Genomic DNA, 16,816 nt, shown 5'->3' with positions numbered 1-16,816 from the left:
CACGACACATTTTTTACATATTGCGAATGTGACAAATTAACGACTATAAGAAAGAGTGATCAACTTTTAAATTTGCAACCCATATCATTTAGAAAATTTAGTGACATGAGTTATATTATCGTAATTTATTTTTTTGTATTTTTTACAAGTACCCATTTACTTTATTTAGGTCTATTACGATTTACTGATATTTGTATATCTCATTCTCATCACTTGCCTCAAACAAATAATTAAATAGTTTGATTGAATGATTTGATAAAATGCAACATGAATGATATCCAAAATTCACTTAATATCTTTCTTACTAAGAAACAACTATGATGGAGAAATCCGATTGAAAAGACTATAAAGAATAATGCGTAGTAAAGTTGCAAGATGTTACTAGAAAATAACTCATCCCATTGGCACTGGCGACAAGAACCCCACGTAAACCCCTAAACCGCAAAAACAACTCTCAAATCTTCCTTCTTCTTTCTTCTTCCTCAAAGATCTCAACTCCACATCATGAGGAGATCTTCCTCCATAGCTTCATCCTTCCTCTCCCGCTCAATCTCCACTTCTCATGGCTCTTCCGCCATCTCCACTCACCGTCTTCTACAAGCCGCCCTCTTCAGTTCCACCTCCCACAACCACCGCCGATGGTTCTCCTCTCTCCTCGATTCCTTTTCCGGTCGCTCTACCCGAGCTGTATCCCTTGGCGTCGTTGGTGCTTTTGCTTCTATAGCCGCTGCTGTTTCCATGTCCCAGGAGGTTTATGCCGAGGAGCGCTTGCGCCAAGACTTGATTCCTAAGGAGGTTGTGCTCTATCAATATGAAGCATGTCCGTTTTGTAATAAAGTTAAAGGTGAAGTTCTTAATTTTGTTGGTCTTATTGATCTAAATATTTATTATTTTTTATTTTTTATTATTGATTCTGTTGTGAGGGATCTTGGGGAAGGAATTTGCCTTTATTTGTATCATGCAACTTGGTTAATTTTGTGTGCTTTCTTCTGCTGAGGTGGGGGGCAAAGTTTGTAGATTCAATTATGGGTCTTAGGGAAAGCAGAAATTATAATGAGCAATAACCAATTTTTAGTGTTCTAACTTATAAGCGTGTGCTTTCGGAACTAGATTTAGGAACTGTGTTATTTCTTCAAAACCTTTCCTGCACATTGAATATGATATAAGAGCATATTCAATATAAATAAGTTTTAGGGCTACACGTGGGATTGGCTAAGGAGAGATGAATAAGAATTGTCTATGAAGACTGTGTTAAGTGTATGTATCTACAGCATGCTGAATTTCTTCAGGCAACATTTGGGTTGAAGTGTTTTACGGATCTGAATCCAATGAGGTCTTGAAAACTTTTAATCCACTTATTTTCATCATCTTGATGAGACTGTAAAAGTAAAGAAAATTGTATGTGGTTTCCACTATATTTAGATTTAGCCTTTTTACCAAAAACTGCAATTCACTATGGCCATAATTGTACTTTCTAAATCCCTCATGTGGTTTCACGCTCTTGTGGACTTAATGACAATGTTTCACTTTCTATCTCAGCGTTTCTTGACTACTACGATATTCCATATAAAGTCGTCGAGGTCAATCCACTTAGTAAGAAAGAAATTAAATGGTCGGATTATAAGAAGGTGCCTATACTGGTGGTTGATGGTGAACAGTTGGTTGACTCGTCAGGTACTATATCATTATTCTGAGTGTTCTTTCGAACAGTTGAAATAGAAAACCTCGGTTTTGTCTTGGTAAATTATTTTACTAGCATATTTAATTTTCATGTTATGCATATACTAACTTCTGGCAATGGGATTACTCCAGCCATTATCGACCAGTTGAGCCACAGGGTTTTGCCAGATAAGAATGTTTCTTCTGTCTCTGAAGATGATGAAGAGACAAAGTGGCGCAGGTAGTTTTTTACTCAGTGAATCTCTTTTTCCAAATTTCTGTTCGTCAAATACTTTGAATAGAGACTACTCAAACTTTTTCACGCAATTGAATTTTACACGTGAACTATTTATTTAAGGGTGAGGGGATGGGGAATGGGGGGTTGATAATTCTTTATCAGGTCCGATCACTTATGTCATTATGATCTTATATTGATTATAGATGCACCAAGTCTGAAATTGTTTTATATCATCTGAAGTGCTAAAATTCTGAAAATTTGTGATAAAGGAGCAGAGGCTTCGTATGTTCTGCACCTTGGTGTTCTGTTACGCACAGTTCAATCTGGAAGCTTAAACCAGATGCATGTTTTTGTTCCTTGATCCATACTGCATACTTTTTAGTACCATGCAAGTCCATTTTTGATAATATATTTCTTGAGTTCAACAATTGTGGGATTGAACTATTACCTTTGTGATGATAATTGATGCCTTAGGCTATGTTATTATGGGTTTTTTTTTCTAGCAGGCTATGTTATTATGGGTTTTTTTTCTAGCATGTTTAATTTATTTTTAGTGACAATTGTATTATGGGCGTTAATTTTATAAAACCTTTGGTGATGCTTTTCATTTGTTTAACTTTCTGTACTTCATGGTTTTTGGTGCAGATGGGTAGATAATCACTTGGTACATATGTTATCACCAAATATATATCGAAATACTTCTGAAGCCCTTGAATCATTTGACTACATTACTAGTAATGGTATGACCCAATCATGGATTTTTTACTGTCATGTTCATCTTAATAAACATATCTTAATGTGGATCTGAGGATTTTTAATTGGCATTTTATTCAAATCCACTTCTGTTTGGTCTTCTCTATGTTTGGGTTACACTTTCAAGTGTAAATTTAGAAAATAAGTTATTTTTGAAAAAAAACTAAAGTGTTTTGAAGCCACTCAAAATAGATTTTCAAGTGTATTTTAAACCATTTTGAGGAAAAGGAGTTTAAACAATGAGTTTCTTGAAAAATATTTTTTTCTTAATTCAATCCAAACGGACCCTTCAACTTACTCTGTAACTAGTTTCTGATTTATGTTAAGGGGATTAACTTCTTGGTTTGAGATTTCAATTAGGATTTGATTCTGATTCTCATTGTTACATTATTTTGATTTAGGCCCTAATTGATATCTACTTAGGCTATTGATTTTATTCGGTTTTGGATCGAGAGTCTGAGACTGAAAGGAAATTTAGTGACTATTGAGTTTGCTAAGCTGTTACATCATATATCCACTTCTCCATCTCATTATTAGGTAATTTTGGCTTTGCCGAAAAGATTTCTGTAAAGTATGCTGGAGCCGCCGCTATGTACTTCGTGTCAAAGAAACTAAAGAAGAAATATAATATTACTGATGAGCGTGCAGCATTGTACGAAGCAGCAGAAACGTGGGTAGATGCTTTGGCTGGACGGGACTTCCTAGGTATGTACTTTGATTTTATTTTCTAAGAAACCAGGAGCCAGAAAGTGTAGATTACGAAAAAGATAAATGATACAACTAGGGGAGGGAAGGGAGAACCTCCTTCCAGGGGAAGCTACTTCCAGAAAAAAACAAAGGACGTTTCCAAAATGTGGAGTAATACCTTAAGAGGATAATTAAGCTATCAATTGCTACAGAAAAAGACAATAGGTGATAATTTATCTTCAAATATTCTATGATCTCTTTTCATGGCAACAACTCCACAGAAGTGTCTTTTTACACTCGTACAGTAGGTTGTAGTCTTGACGTTTTTTGTTTTTATTTTTTTTTAAATTTCACTATTTCTCCCCTTTTTTTCCGATATGAATTGTTAGACCTAAATTGAAAAAGGAGAACTTTTTACTTTAGTGCTAATACAGTTTTAAAACTCCACCTTTCCAACATTTCCAAAAAAAAAAAGAAGAAGAAAACTAACGATGTTTCCTCACAGCATTGTTTGATTGCTCTAGGCCGCAACATCTTCGTCTTATTGTTAAAACTTAAAAGCATTTAAGAAAAAAGAAAGAAAATAAGAACCTCCTTTTGTTTGCCTGGTCAGTTTTCTATTAAAAATGGGAAACAAGTTGTTCTTAAACTCGCCTCTTTTAGAAAGAAAAAAAAGAAAAAAGTAAGTTTGAGACAAATATTCAAGGCTTTAAAATTTTGTTGGCCATTTAATCTTAACACTTTCAAGATATGTCATATGTCAATATTTTCTTCCATGCATGAAGTTCAATGGTACACTTTCAAGATATGTCTTAAAAGTTTGGCAAGACTACAACCTTTGTATAAAGTATGAACAGTTCCATCATTTATTTTCTTCCATGACATGAAGTTCAATGGTTCTTCTTCTGCATTTTTAGGAGGCTCAAAACCTAATCTAGCTGATCTTGCGGTGTTTGGGGTGTTAAGACCCATCCGTTACTTGAGGTCTGGTAAAGACATGGTGGAGCACACACGGATCGGCGAATGGTACACCAGAATGGAGAGCGCTGTTGGAGACTCCTCCAGGATCAGATCCTAATCGAATCTCATTTTCTGGGCGTTAGTAACCCTGGAAAAATCACTTTTTGCTCACTAAACTATTTCTCTGTGAGGGTACACAAGATCTATATGTTCAAATTTTGATATTCCAATTGATTTTTTAGAAACTACCATCGTTATTATTACCATGAGAAATGGTGTCATCAATATCGAAAGTAATAAAAAGAATACGTTTTTTTGTTTGTTTTTGTTTTACTGTTTAAGATGAGAAATACTTGTTGAACAGAGTGGCAAAAGATTGCAGGTAATCATTCGGAGAGGAGCCAGAAACGGAAGTACAGCAATATACTATGGAAAGTGGATTTGGATTTTCCCGCTATAGGAAGGCAATTGAAACTCACTAATCATACCAGCCCTTGTTTATTTCCCTCTTTTGTTTGGGATAGTAATTTGTTGAAAATATTTTGTAAGGATGTGATACAGTCTCATGTTCTTTGTTCAATAATCTGTTTAAAACTTTGAATGATTTACATAAAAGAAATGAAATGACAATTGTTCTGATTATAATTATGATTACATTTTAAATTATAGACATTTTTGGTTACGATACGCTAAATATTAAGACTTTTCGAAAATTTTGAGATCCATGTATCCATTTGTCATTGCTAATTTCAATAATTTGACATTTGAAGAATCGTGCACAATGGAGTCTTCACAGTTTGGTTTGAAGTTGAAACAACATCGAATTGCTTAATTGTGTCAAACGGAATTAAGAATATACTGCTTATACGATTTGGTTTAAATCCTTCATCTTCGTCTATACTAAGGGTTTTTTTGCATCCGTAAAGTACTGAGCATTGTGTTTGTGTGCCATTGTCGGAGGGTTTGCCTTTGTCTTTGTCTGGTCGTCTGCATTTGCGTGTCGTTGCCATTGCTAGAGGGTTTGAGTGTCGTTTTCGTCTACCTCTCCTCTAGGCTCTACCCTAAAGTTATACACATATATATTTTAATTATTTATATACACATACACATATATACATATATATTTAAATAAAACGGTTCGGTTCGGTTCTAGACTCAATTTAGTGTATTAAATCAAACTGACCACATAAAGCAGCAGTTTCAATTAAACCGAATTAAACCGCATGCATTCGATTTTGATTCAATTTGTTAATCATTTCAATTTCCAACTATTTTTTGAACACCCTTGCTACGTGTATCTAAGGTCTTTTACACATTTCCCATGCAATGTGTGAATTAGTTAATAGTTTTAATTAATATAGCTCCACATATTCCACTTATCAGGGGTTAATTTGATATTGTAACAAAGTATCATTGGTTTTTGGGTAGGAATGAGCATGATAGACCGAAAAATTGATCAGTTAATTAAATTGGATATGAAGAGAAGTTTGGTCAGGACATTTTTTAGAATTTCAAAGACTTAAAACGACTAATCATTAATTAGTTTGAACATTTACTAAATAAACCATAGTCGGCAGTTTGGTTAAAAAGTCAACCCCAATCGACAGATGTTCACCCTAAGCTTATGACCCGTGGAGTTAATACGTTAAAGTTTGCGAGGGTAAAGTTGTAAGAAGAAGTTCCTTCATGAAGGGAACTATTAAATAACGGGTAAGACAAGATAGGAATATGAAGTTACTCGATAAAGCTTCGATATTGTTTTTTAGTGAAATCAAATTGTTTAGACGATTGCATCGAGAAGTTGGTGGGTCTAACGATCCTAAATTTATAAGAATTAATTTCATTCCAAATAAGTCCTTACACAATCTAGTTTAATATTTTCTCCCTCTTTTTGTCACATAGAATATTACTAAACCCTAACTACCTATCTACCCATCAATGAAATTGAGACTTTTCATAATTGCTAAAATTTATACTTAAAATTGAAAAATAATAAAATATAAAATCTATGGTTTCAACCCCCCAAAACCCAAAACTGACGGAAGAAAAAGAAAGAGAAACTGATTGAGGAACCCAAACGCCACACTCCACCGTATCCCTCGTTCCTTTGTCAATATCTCCCAAGCCGGTTACTCTAATCGTTATCTTCTTCTCTTTTATCTCCGCCTAAAACCCTTTTGCTGAATCGCAACTAAGCTTCTAGGGTTTCTAACACCCTCTCATGGCTTCCAATTCTGCTAATCTATGGGTACTCTTGGGATTGGGTTTGGCTGGAATCCTTCTTATGACCAAAAAACTTAAGAAAGCGATTAGAGAGGACTTTGGAGCGTTCATCGAGAAATTTCAGCTACTTCCTCCCCCTCAACCTGCCCCTCCTAAAGCTCCTCATCCTCTTACCGGTCTCACCTTCGCTGTTTCCGACGTGTAGGTTTCACAGCGTTTTATGATCGTTGTTTATTGTGTTTTTCGCCCTTGGTAGTGATGTTGTTGTTTTACCTGGGTTTTATTTATTATTCACGTTTGTGAGCGAGTTGGGGGGTTTTAAACTAGTTGAAGGAAAAAGCTTTTTGTTTTATTTACTGGGAAAGTTTGGTGTTTTTGGTTACTTTTTTGATAAGTTAAGTGCTTTGCGTTTCAGTTTGTGGAGTGTGGACTTCATCCATTTCGTTTTCGTATTTGGATTTTGGTTTTGGAATGAAGAATGTTTGGGGAATCTATGAAAAAACTAACTTTTTTTGAAATTATGACATTCTTTGTTTCGTTGAGGATAACTGTTGGGATCCATATCAACTTGTTATTTTAATTGCCGCGAGAATCCAATAAAAGTTTTTTGAAGTCTGGAAATAATCTGCCTTTTTTGTTTGGGGAATAAGGAATGGATGATTGTCAAGCCACCTTTTAAACTTTAGCGATTAAGGAATATCTGGTTAGAGAAAAATTGGTGAACATTTTTCTCTTTGGAGGCCGTGGGAGGAGTGTCGAGATTTGACTAATTTCAATTACTCTATTTGAGTTTCTATGTCCAAACCTTTTTTGTTTGTAATTATTGTTATTGTACTTATTTCCTAACGGTTGGAACTTACTTTTGTGATTTTTGTTTAGTTTTTTAGGCCCTGTTTTGTTTCAGGCTTTTGTTATTTGTTTACCAGTTAGTTTTTCTTTATAAATTTCACTGAAATTTTTGTTTCACATTTGGGAAGAGAGAATATAAAAATTAGCTGTCTTTAATGTTTTGTGATGGATTCATGATTTTACATTTTCATTCTCTCTACATGAGCCTTTTCTAGTTTGTTCCTAAATTGGAGGATTTATATATGGTAATAATCAGATTTGAAATTGAAGGACATGTGACTGGGTTTGGTCATCCAGACTGGGCAAAAACACATGATGCAGCTTCTCGGACATCTCCAGTAGTTTCTGCTCTTGTTGAAGGAGGAGCTACTTGCATAGGAAAAACTGTTACCAATGAATTGTCAATGGGGTAAAATATTTTCTTCAATCATTTAGTGCATTTCAGATTTTTTTGCTAGGTTTGAAATGGAACTGGAAGTTCATTAGGATTAAAAAAAAAAAAAAGAAGAAAGAAACTACATGGTTTCTCTTAACTCCTTTCAGGCAGTGAGTGAGCATATTTTTTAATTTGGTCAGGTGTCCTTTGGTATATTATTAATAGGAGCTGGTCATTTAGTTTAGAGTAAAAACCATGTTATTCATAGCTTACAGTAATTTGGGAAATACTACTTTATTTCCTGCTCATTTAATTATTCATTATGATAATAGGGAGTTGCTTGATTTTCAATCTAAAAGTTCTTATTTTGTTGTGTATAATTTTTCTTAAACTTCAGTATCAGTGGAGAAAACAAACATTATGAGACGCCCACAAATCCTGCATCACATTCCAAAGTTCCTGGTGGGTCATCCAGTGGAGCTGCTGTTGCAGTAGCTGCTAATCTCGTTGATTTCTCTTTGGGTGAGTTTCTTAAATCCCGTGTATCTATCGAAGAAGCACAATCACTTTAATTTGGCTAGTGTGTCCATATCCAACACATGTCAGACGCTCTGACACTTGGTGGACACTTATCAGACCTTGTTAGTGCGACAAATGAAGTAGACATGCATAGAACTCTCGTTGAATAGACTAAAAAAGCACATATATGACGATAATAATAACTTTTGAGTGTAGAATACATCAAGCTAAGTATTTTAAGCATATAAATTCATCAATGCAGTTACTACCAATTTTCTTTTACTATAAAAATGATATATATATTTTAAAAACGAATATTTTAATAAACGTGTCCTTGTCTAGACTTTTAAAATATGGTGTGTCAGTGTCGTATTCGTGTCTCACACGTTTAGGATGTTGGCACTTTGGACACCTTCACACACACTTCCCCAACGCAAAATTTCCCCTAAAAGAAAACCTTTGAAATTCTCTTTAGTGGTTTGCCCACCAAATATTGTTGTAGGCTTCCAAGTGGTTTATTTGTTCCGTCCCAATGAAGTCTCAAAATTTTCTCCAATCTGTTGCTTGGTTAATCAGAATTTTGAAAATAAATAAATAGCATGGAAAAAAAATGTTGAAGAATCAATTGCCTTGAAGTTAATCTTTCACATCTAGTGATGCTCTTCCATTTTGCAAGCCTGGAGCACACTTTATCGATAACAGGATTGCAAAATGTTTCAACCTTTGGAATTTGTCCTATAGCAAGTGTCAAATAATTTAGCGGCAAAGACTTAACATTGAAGAAGTCAAACAACTGGCCTACCTATTCCGCCTCTTGAGCTTCAACACAGAATCCCAGTTAGTGAGGATTAAATTGATTTTATTGTTAGACCAGAAAGTTGCTGAAAGCTGTTACTTGTTAAGAAGTTTCATCCAACTTTGGAGGGCTTTCTTCAGCTCTAGAGTTGGATGAGAAGGTATCATTGGCTTACTGACTTGAATTAGAAGGTATAGTTAGCAGACCAAGGGGTAAACTAAAAGATACCAGAGGGTTTAGACAAGGAGATTCTCACCATTCCTCTTTGTCATTGTTATGGACTGTCTCATTAGAATGATGATCGAAGCATATGATCACGGCTGTATCAGATCATTCTATGTTGGAAGAAGCTCTCTACCAATCCATCATCTCCTCTTTGCAGATGACACCATCTATTTAAAGTAAATGATTCCAACACATTCAAAAATCTCTTTGGACTTGTTAAAATCTTTGAGGATGTTACATGATTGAACATCAATCACCAAATATCTTTAACTGATGGGTATCGATTTGACTGAGACAGATATTTGATTGATTGCTACATCCTAGGTTTGCCTTTGTTCGACAAACCACGTACAACTTTTTTTGGAATCCCATTATTGTGAAGATTGAAAAGAGATAACACTTATGGAACCTCTCCAACATCTCCAAGGGTGGACAGCTTACCCTCCTCTAAGCTACCTTGTCTAGTAGCCTACCCAGATATTACCTATCACTTCATAAAATGCAATCTAAGGTGATTTTTAAAATTGAAAAATTATACAGGTCTTTTTTGTGCTAAGGTGGATCTCACAACTCCAAATGGGACAAGTTCATAAAACCTCGTTCTCATGGGGATTTGGGAATACAAAGCGTTGAACACAAAAATAAGGCTCTTCTTGCAAAATGGATTTGGGGATACCACCATGAAGAAAACGCCCTTTGGAAACAAATCATTTGGGCCAAATATGGTGAGAATTCTTCCCTCCATTAGCCCAATACATCTTTCACTGATACAATTAATGGACCATGGAGATCCATCCTTCAACCCCTTGACTTCATAAAGAATAAGTCACTATCAAAGTGGGAAATGGAAATAACACCTTTTGGAATGATCATTTGGTAATGCCCCCATCTACACTCTCTTTCTGCCCCTATACAATTTGACCACAAACAAATTGGCTACTGGGAGCAACTTTTGGGAAGATAATCATGGATGGCACATTTATGGAGAAACTTGAAAGAGGAAGGGTTTGAAGATTTGTTGGCTTTGATGAATCTCCTATCTACTGTCAATCCTACTACTTCAAGAGACAAATGGACTTGGAACAATGGATTTTCTCCTCCAAGTCAGTGACAATGGATTTAGCACAAAAGGTGAGGAATCAGTCCCTTTCCTTTTCAATGTAATTTGGACTGACTTCTACCCTAGAGAAAAATTAAATTCTTCTTGTGGGAAATTGGACACAATGCTGTCAACACAAATGATCAAGTGCAGAGGCACCACCCACACATAACCCTTTTTGCCCCAATGCTGCCGCTTTTGCTTCTCAGATTATGAGACCCCAAGCCATCTCTTCTATCATTGCCATTTTGCCAAACAATTTTGGAAGGGTTTCACCATCTCCTTTGGCTGGTCAACCCCTCTATTGCAACTCCTTTGGTTTTGGGCTATTGCCCTCCTTTGTACTTTCACAGATCAATAAAAGATATTTCTTATAAAAAAGAAGTTAGATGTATTTTGATTCATTGATTTTAAAAGATTCAATTCTTCTTGCATTCATTATCAAGCGAACAAATGAATTGGCTACTAGGGTGAAGAGGAAAGGAGAAAGCATGTTTTGCTAGTTTCAAATACTTGGATGTGCTATAGCAGTTTAAATACCCTTTTCAGAGCTCAAGTGAAAACCCCCATATTGGCTATTCCGCCTCAGGGCCAAGTTGTTTCAAGGGTTATATCATGGGTAGTCTAAGTTGGAGATTTTTTAATTACTCCCTCCGTTTTCTTTTCAGAAAGGTGGTTTCTTGTCTCCCTGGCCTTTTGGCTGTTTTGTTTAGCTAAGGTTTCTGTTTCGTATTTTTTTTAAAAAAGGCTTGATGACACAAGCTGCAGAGTTATGGTATGCGTTGGTTTGAAAAATGTATGTTTTATGGCTAGCATTCTTTCAAATTTCATAAGTTATTCTTCTAATTATATTTGTCTGATCACATGTTTTTCAACTCATAACTTGCAGGTATTGATACTGTTGGTGACGTGAGAATACCTGCTAGCTTTTGTGGCATTTTAGGGTTTCGACCTTCACATGGATCTGTTTCCCAAGTTGGAATTGTACCTGTTTCGTTAAGTCTTGACACTGTTGGTACGCACATCATTATTATATGCTTGTTCTTTAGCTATAGTTGGCAAACTCACTGAGATTCACGAACCATTATATGAATCTTTTTGGATAAGAATGATATGTGATTTTCTCGGTCTGCCGAAATGGTAGCTCTGTCTATCATTGAGAAAAGTGAATTTTTTTTATGAGAAAATGGCTTTGAGTCCATTTTATTACAACTTCAATGATAAAAGAACCTCATATTGAAATGCAATGCCCTTCCCTGGCTTCAACTTTAGCAGCATCTCCTCCTTGACAATGCTAGTGAGAATTGTGCCATTTGCTTTTCCTCTTTTACATAGACTGAATTCTTCCACTATGTGGATTATGCACAAGGCCTGCATTTTTAGAGACCAAATAGCTTGGTTCATCTGATGAGCAGAAGCCCTTCTTTCATTTTTTTCTTTCCTTTTTTAGTTCAACAATATGCTGGTGGGGGTTCAAACCTTAAATTTCGGGCCAGTTCGATTTATTTCTATTAGAGACGATCATCATTTTGCAGAATGCAATCTAGGGAATTCTAGTTATGTTTTTCTGTACCTCAACTTCTTTGTTGTTTGTTTTTCTTCCATTCCTTTACTTTTCTATTGTAATATGACAGGAATGTTTGCCAAGGACCCTAATGTCTTGCGTCGTGTTGGCCACGTGCTTTTGCAACTTCCATATGCGGTTCAACGCAATCCTAGACAAATTATTATAGCTGATGATTGCTTTCAACTACTGAAGATACCTGTTGATAGGATTACTCAGGCGGTGACCAAATCTACTGAGAAACTTTTTGGCAGTATGTTCTTTATGCGCTTTGTAATTAGTTATTTGTGAATTTCTCTTTAGTTTCCAGAAGAATTTAATTTTCATCTCTTGGATCACCCTTAATACAATATTATTCATTAGGACAAGCATTGAAGCACGAAAATCTTGGAAGCTATTTGAGTTCTAAAGTTCCAAACTTGAAAGAGTTAATTGGGAAAAAGACAAATGGGAATCTGAATTCTGCTTCAATTAGAGTGCTGGCCAATCTGATGCAGACAGTTGAAAGGTGTGACTGCTATTTTTATTGATGTTGGTTGAACTTACCCTTTTAAGTTGCAGGGGACAAACACTACTAAATCTTTGCTTTTAGTTTCTCATTCTCAAGAACCACTATTTTTCTGATCTTGTAAATAATTGAAAGAGGGGTTTCCCCTTATTTTCCTTCATCTGATACCATAGTGGAAGATTTGTGAATCTACCTTATCACTGACATATGTTTACAGGATTGAATTCAAAGGCAATCATGGGGAATGGATTGACTCGGTGAAACCAGATTTGGATTCTGCTCTAATGGAGCAATTAAATGAGAAGTTGGAGATATCAGATACAATGATTGAAAAGTTCAAGTCTGTTAGAAATGAAATGCGTATGGCTATTAATTCTCTTTTGAAGGTAATATTTATGAAAGTGCTTTAGTTTACATGGTTACTTTTAGCTTAACTTGTGTTGAAAAATGAGAAGGTTTGCCAGCTCGGAAGCCATTTGTCTGCTTATTCACTGTTTTTTTAATCTGTACATTGGATTTGAATAAATCTATTATGTGATAGCTTGCTATTTAGAAATTGATAGAAAAGATATAATTGTTACCTGAGTTTTGAGAGAAACAAAAAACTTCACCGGCCATTTAAAATGCCATTGGTTTAGAACTTGTGGTGTAAACTACCAAAGGGATTTTTGTATGAATAGTATTCTACCCCTCAATGAGAGGCAACAACTTTATTTATAAGGAAGATTTAATAAGAAGTTAGTTGCTAACTAACTAAACAATCTTTAACTACAGCAACTAACAATCAATCTTTAACTATAGTAACTAAACAATACAGTTTAGTATAGCCTTATTTACCGCTTTGTTTACACCAACTTGTCTGCAGATTGTAATTTCTTCAACGTGATTAAGAGAGTATTAGTTAATAACTCTTGTTAAAGATAGCATATTTACGTGTCTTGTACATGTACTTCAATTTTCAAGACATCCTAATTTTTCTTTTTTCTTTTTACTTTGTATTACGGTCATATTTCACATTTGATGTTTTCAATGAAAATTGATGGTAGTATGTTTCCTAGTTGTTTCTTTTGTGGGTATTGTCCCAACCCCAATATTCTTTGAGACTACATTTTAAGTTGATTAGCTTGATTTTCACATAAATTTTTCACGTTGCTTAGGATGATGGAGTTCTAGTCATCCCCACCACTGTAGATTCTCCTCCAAAACTAGGTGGAAAGGAGATTTTTTCAGAAGAGTACCAGACTCGTGTATTCAGTTCATTAAGCATTGCTAGCATATCGGGTTGCTGTCAGGCAAGCCTTCCCCTACTCTCTTCCTGCATCTTCTTCTTCTTCTTCTTTGACTTTATTATTATTATTAGGGCTATTTTCAAATATAGCATAATGGACCAAAATATTAACAAAATATAGCAGAATATCACAGCCTATCTTGGTCTATCACATATAGTTTGTGATATTTTGCTATATCTGTAAATATTTTCAGAAGTTTTGTCATTTAATAATAATGTTCCTTCTTATTATTTTTGTGTATGAAGCAATTGCTTGCATTTTTTTTGGAGGATACTTTTCTTTTTCATGACAAAGTTCCCACCAATACAATCTATGTTTGCTTAATTTCAGGTCACCTTGCCACTGGGATTTCACGATAGTTGTCCAGTATCTGTGTCCTTCTTAGCCAGGCATGGGGCAGATCGATTCTTACTAGATATTGTGCAGACCATGTACAGGTCTTTGCAAGAGGAGGCTGAGGCTGCTTCCAAATCCAAATTCTCAAAGAATGCTGTTAGCCAAGAACAGTCGGCTGAGATTGCAAAAGAAAAGGTATTTTTAACTGTTTGTAGATCACCTTTCTTTTGGGCCTTAGGGTTTCTGCTGCTCTTTGGACTTTCTTTCTTTGCAAACATATCTTCTTGCCCTTATTTTTTTCTAATATGAACCTTCAAGCTATTTAGCTTCTTTTACTCGTGCAACCTGCTCATTCTGATGAGCGTGCTTTATGCAGTTGTATGACCTCTATAATCGTTCTTGTGGCTGTTCCCTCTCTCCTTGTATCAGAAGTGTTGGATATTTTAATGATGAGATTCATGTTACGATTGTTTTGAAGTCTTCTCTGGATCAGCTTTCTCTCTTACTGATTGAGAATAACTGATTTCTTTGAGTTTAGTATAACAAGTTACTTTTAGGTTCCATTGCAAAAAAGGCCCTCAAATGTTGCTATATGTTTAAAAAAACCCTATTGGGACTAAAAGAAAATACTGAAATGGTGTGGTGATCTAGAACGATGTGGTGATGTTCAGGTCCCAATTTTCATTTCATGTCACCGTCACTCCGTTCTTAGAACTCAAGGACACAATTCATAGAACAGATCCTATTCAAGTAAGGTCGTATTATGTGGATATCTGCCACCAGCTATTAATCATATTGGAATCGATGTGTAGTAAATTTAATCAATTTCAAATAAAACCAAACCAAATGCTAGTCACTCTGCAACTTGGCATCAATCCTTTTTTATTATTAGTATTATTATAGCCATCAAACGCCTTATTATTATTTTGTTTTTTTAAGGAAATGATGATCTCCTTGCTGTCATGATAAACTGACTGTGATAGGTTACTAGTGCCAGTACTAATAATTTTGATATTCTCATCATATCATTAGCTCTGTATTTGCTGCTTGCTCATCAAAACCCCATCTCTCTTTCTCGGTGAACTTAATGGCATGAAATGTTTTTTTTATTACATATCATATTGCTATAGCTTCACAATATATTGTTAGAGATTGTGCTGAAGTGTCTAGTCTCTAGATTTCACTTTAGGGGTTGTAATACAAAATCATGTTCATAATCTTCCACTTTGATAAATCTCGTGAGTTGTGAAGAAAATGTATATTTGTTGATTGTGATGCCTGCAAATACTTTTGGGAAGGCATGAACTCTTTGCTTAAATTTTGATTGGGCTCACTATCTGTAACCTTGGAATACCAGGGTAATCAAGCATACAAAGAAAAACAGTGGGAGAAGGCTATTGGTTGTTATACCGAAGCCATCAAACTCAACAGCAGAAATGCTACCTATTACAGTAATAGGGCTGCAGCATATTTAGAACTTGGACGGTATATTCATTATTTTAAATGCAGTTTCCGTTTTAATCACTCAACCATCTCCTATAGGGTTGTGATAGTTTCTTTCTTTCCTTTGTGCCCCTTCAGGTTTCACCAAGCAGAGGCAGATTGCAGTAAAGCTATTGACCTGGATAAAAAGGTAACTTGTGTAGGGAATTTTTATTCCTTATGATAATCAGAAACCTTAAATATATCCTTTTGGTTTGTAAACAAAAAATAGAAAACTAAATAAAAAACTAGAAATTTGGTAGCCTGGCAAGTATTCTACCCTGCCCCCAATTGTTCCCTATTTTTGTACTAATAATGGATTCCATATACATTTTCCCCGTACTGCATTTGTCTCCATTTTAGTGAGATTAGCGTTTCGACTTTAAATGCTTCCATAATTTGCTTTAACATTTCCCAATCTTCTCCATCTTCCAGAATGTTAAGTCGTATTTACGAAGGGGTACAGCGAGAGAGATGCTTGGATTTTACAAGGAAGCAATTGAAGGTAAGCTGGCGTCTCGTTTGGATGTATAATTTTATAGAGCTTCCTGAATGAATTTTACCAAAATTCTCAACAGTTCTTCTTATAGTGCACACACACATTTTGATGAAGCTCACATTAAAATTTCATAATTAGTTTACAAAAGGCCCCCGACATAATTCTTATCTGTAGAGAATTTGCACTTCTTTTGATTGTTTCATTTCTGATGCCAAATCGAACTTTCACTAGTTGGATGGATTCACATCTCACACCACTCCGGTGTCCTGCATTTGCCCTCGAAAATTTTTAGATGTGTTCCCTGATCATTGTTTTAATTGTAATATTTCCTGCAGATTTTAGTCATGCCCTTGTTCTTGAACCAACAAACAAAAGAGCGTCAATATCTGCAGAGAGATTAAGAAAGCTATTCACAAGTTAATTCAGCGTTGAGCAATCTTCTTGGGACCGAAAAATCGCTCATTTGGCGAGACATCGTTCCATACATGGTTAGGGTGGGATCAGACTTTCCTTGCTGCTGGAATACTTGAGAGCGCATTTGGAGCTAATAATGTTATTATTCCTTATTTTTGTATTTTGATTTGTTTAGGAGCATAGAAACATTGGTTATTATTTTGCGAAAGCTGTGTAATCCAATTTTGTCTCAACCAACATTTCTCAAATGCGGATTGTAGTTCTAGTTGAGCTGAGAAATGCTTTACAATACAATGCTATTATGGTGATTGGTGAGAATATAAGTTCAATATTTTTTGGA

The 16,816-nt window shown here is 35.3% G+C and overlaps 2 protein-coding genes across 8 annotated transcripts; both read left to right on the top strand.

Moving 5' to 3' along the window:
- Positions 1 to 378: 378 nt before the first annotated feature.
- Positions 379 to 4,945, top strand: LOC101221439 (prostaglandin E synthase 2). Of its 7 annotated transcripts, none has more exons than XR_004214199.1 (7): positions 379 to 844; positions 1,540 to 1,674; positions 1,813 to 1,900; positions 2,543 to 2,637; positions 3,188 to 3,355; positions 4,255 to 4,483; positions 4,680 to 4,945. XR_004214199.1 is itself a non-coding variant. In XM_004137298.3 (6 exons), the coding sequence occupies exons 1-6, from the start codon at positions 505 to 507 to the stop codon at positions 4,413 to 4,415; spliced, it is 987 nt and encodes a 328-aa protein (XP_004137346.1). In that variant the 5' UTR covers positions 380 to 504; the 3' UTR covers positions 4,416 to 4,939. The 7 variants fall into 7 exon arrangements, 1 of the variants encoding a protein (XP_004137346.1); XR_004214196.1 differs by having other exon boundaries at positions 4,673 to 4,945; XR_004214194.1 differs by having other exon boundaries at positions 4,662 to 4,945.
- Positions 4,946 to 6,316: 1,371 nt separating this feature from the next.
- On the top strand, positions 6,317 to 16,816 carry LOC101221204 (outer envelope protein 64, chloroplastic). The gene is made up of 13 exons (XM_004137297.3): positions 6,317 to 6,721; positions 7,626 to 7,778; positions 8,143 to 8,267; positions 11,274 to 11,399; positions 12,019 to 12,201; positions 12,312 to 12,456; positions 12,674 to 12,842; positions 13,614 to 13,748; positions 14,076 to 14,276; positions 15,439 to 15,566; positions 15,663 to 15,714; positions 15,999 to 16,068; positions 16,398 to 16,816. Exons 1-13 carry the CDS (start codon positions 6,519 to 6,521, stop codon positions 16,481 to 16,483), a joined length of 1,776 nt encoding a protein of 591 aa, XP_004137345.2. The 5' UTR covers positions 6,317 to 6,518; the 3' UTR covers positions 16,484 to 16,816.

This window comes from Cucumis sativus, chromosome 1, assembly GCF_000004075.3.
Source record: "Cucumis sativus cultivar 9930 chromosome 1, Cucumber_9930_V3, whole genome shotgun sequence".
Classification (NCBI taxonomy): Eukaryota; Viridiplantae; Streptophyta; class Magnoliopsida; order Cucurbitales; family Cucurbitaceae; genus Cucumis; species Cucumis sativus.
This window is presented reverse-complemented; position numbering and strand designations above follow the sequence as displayed.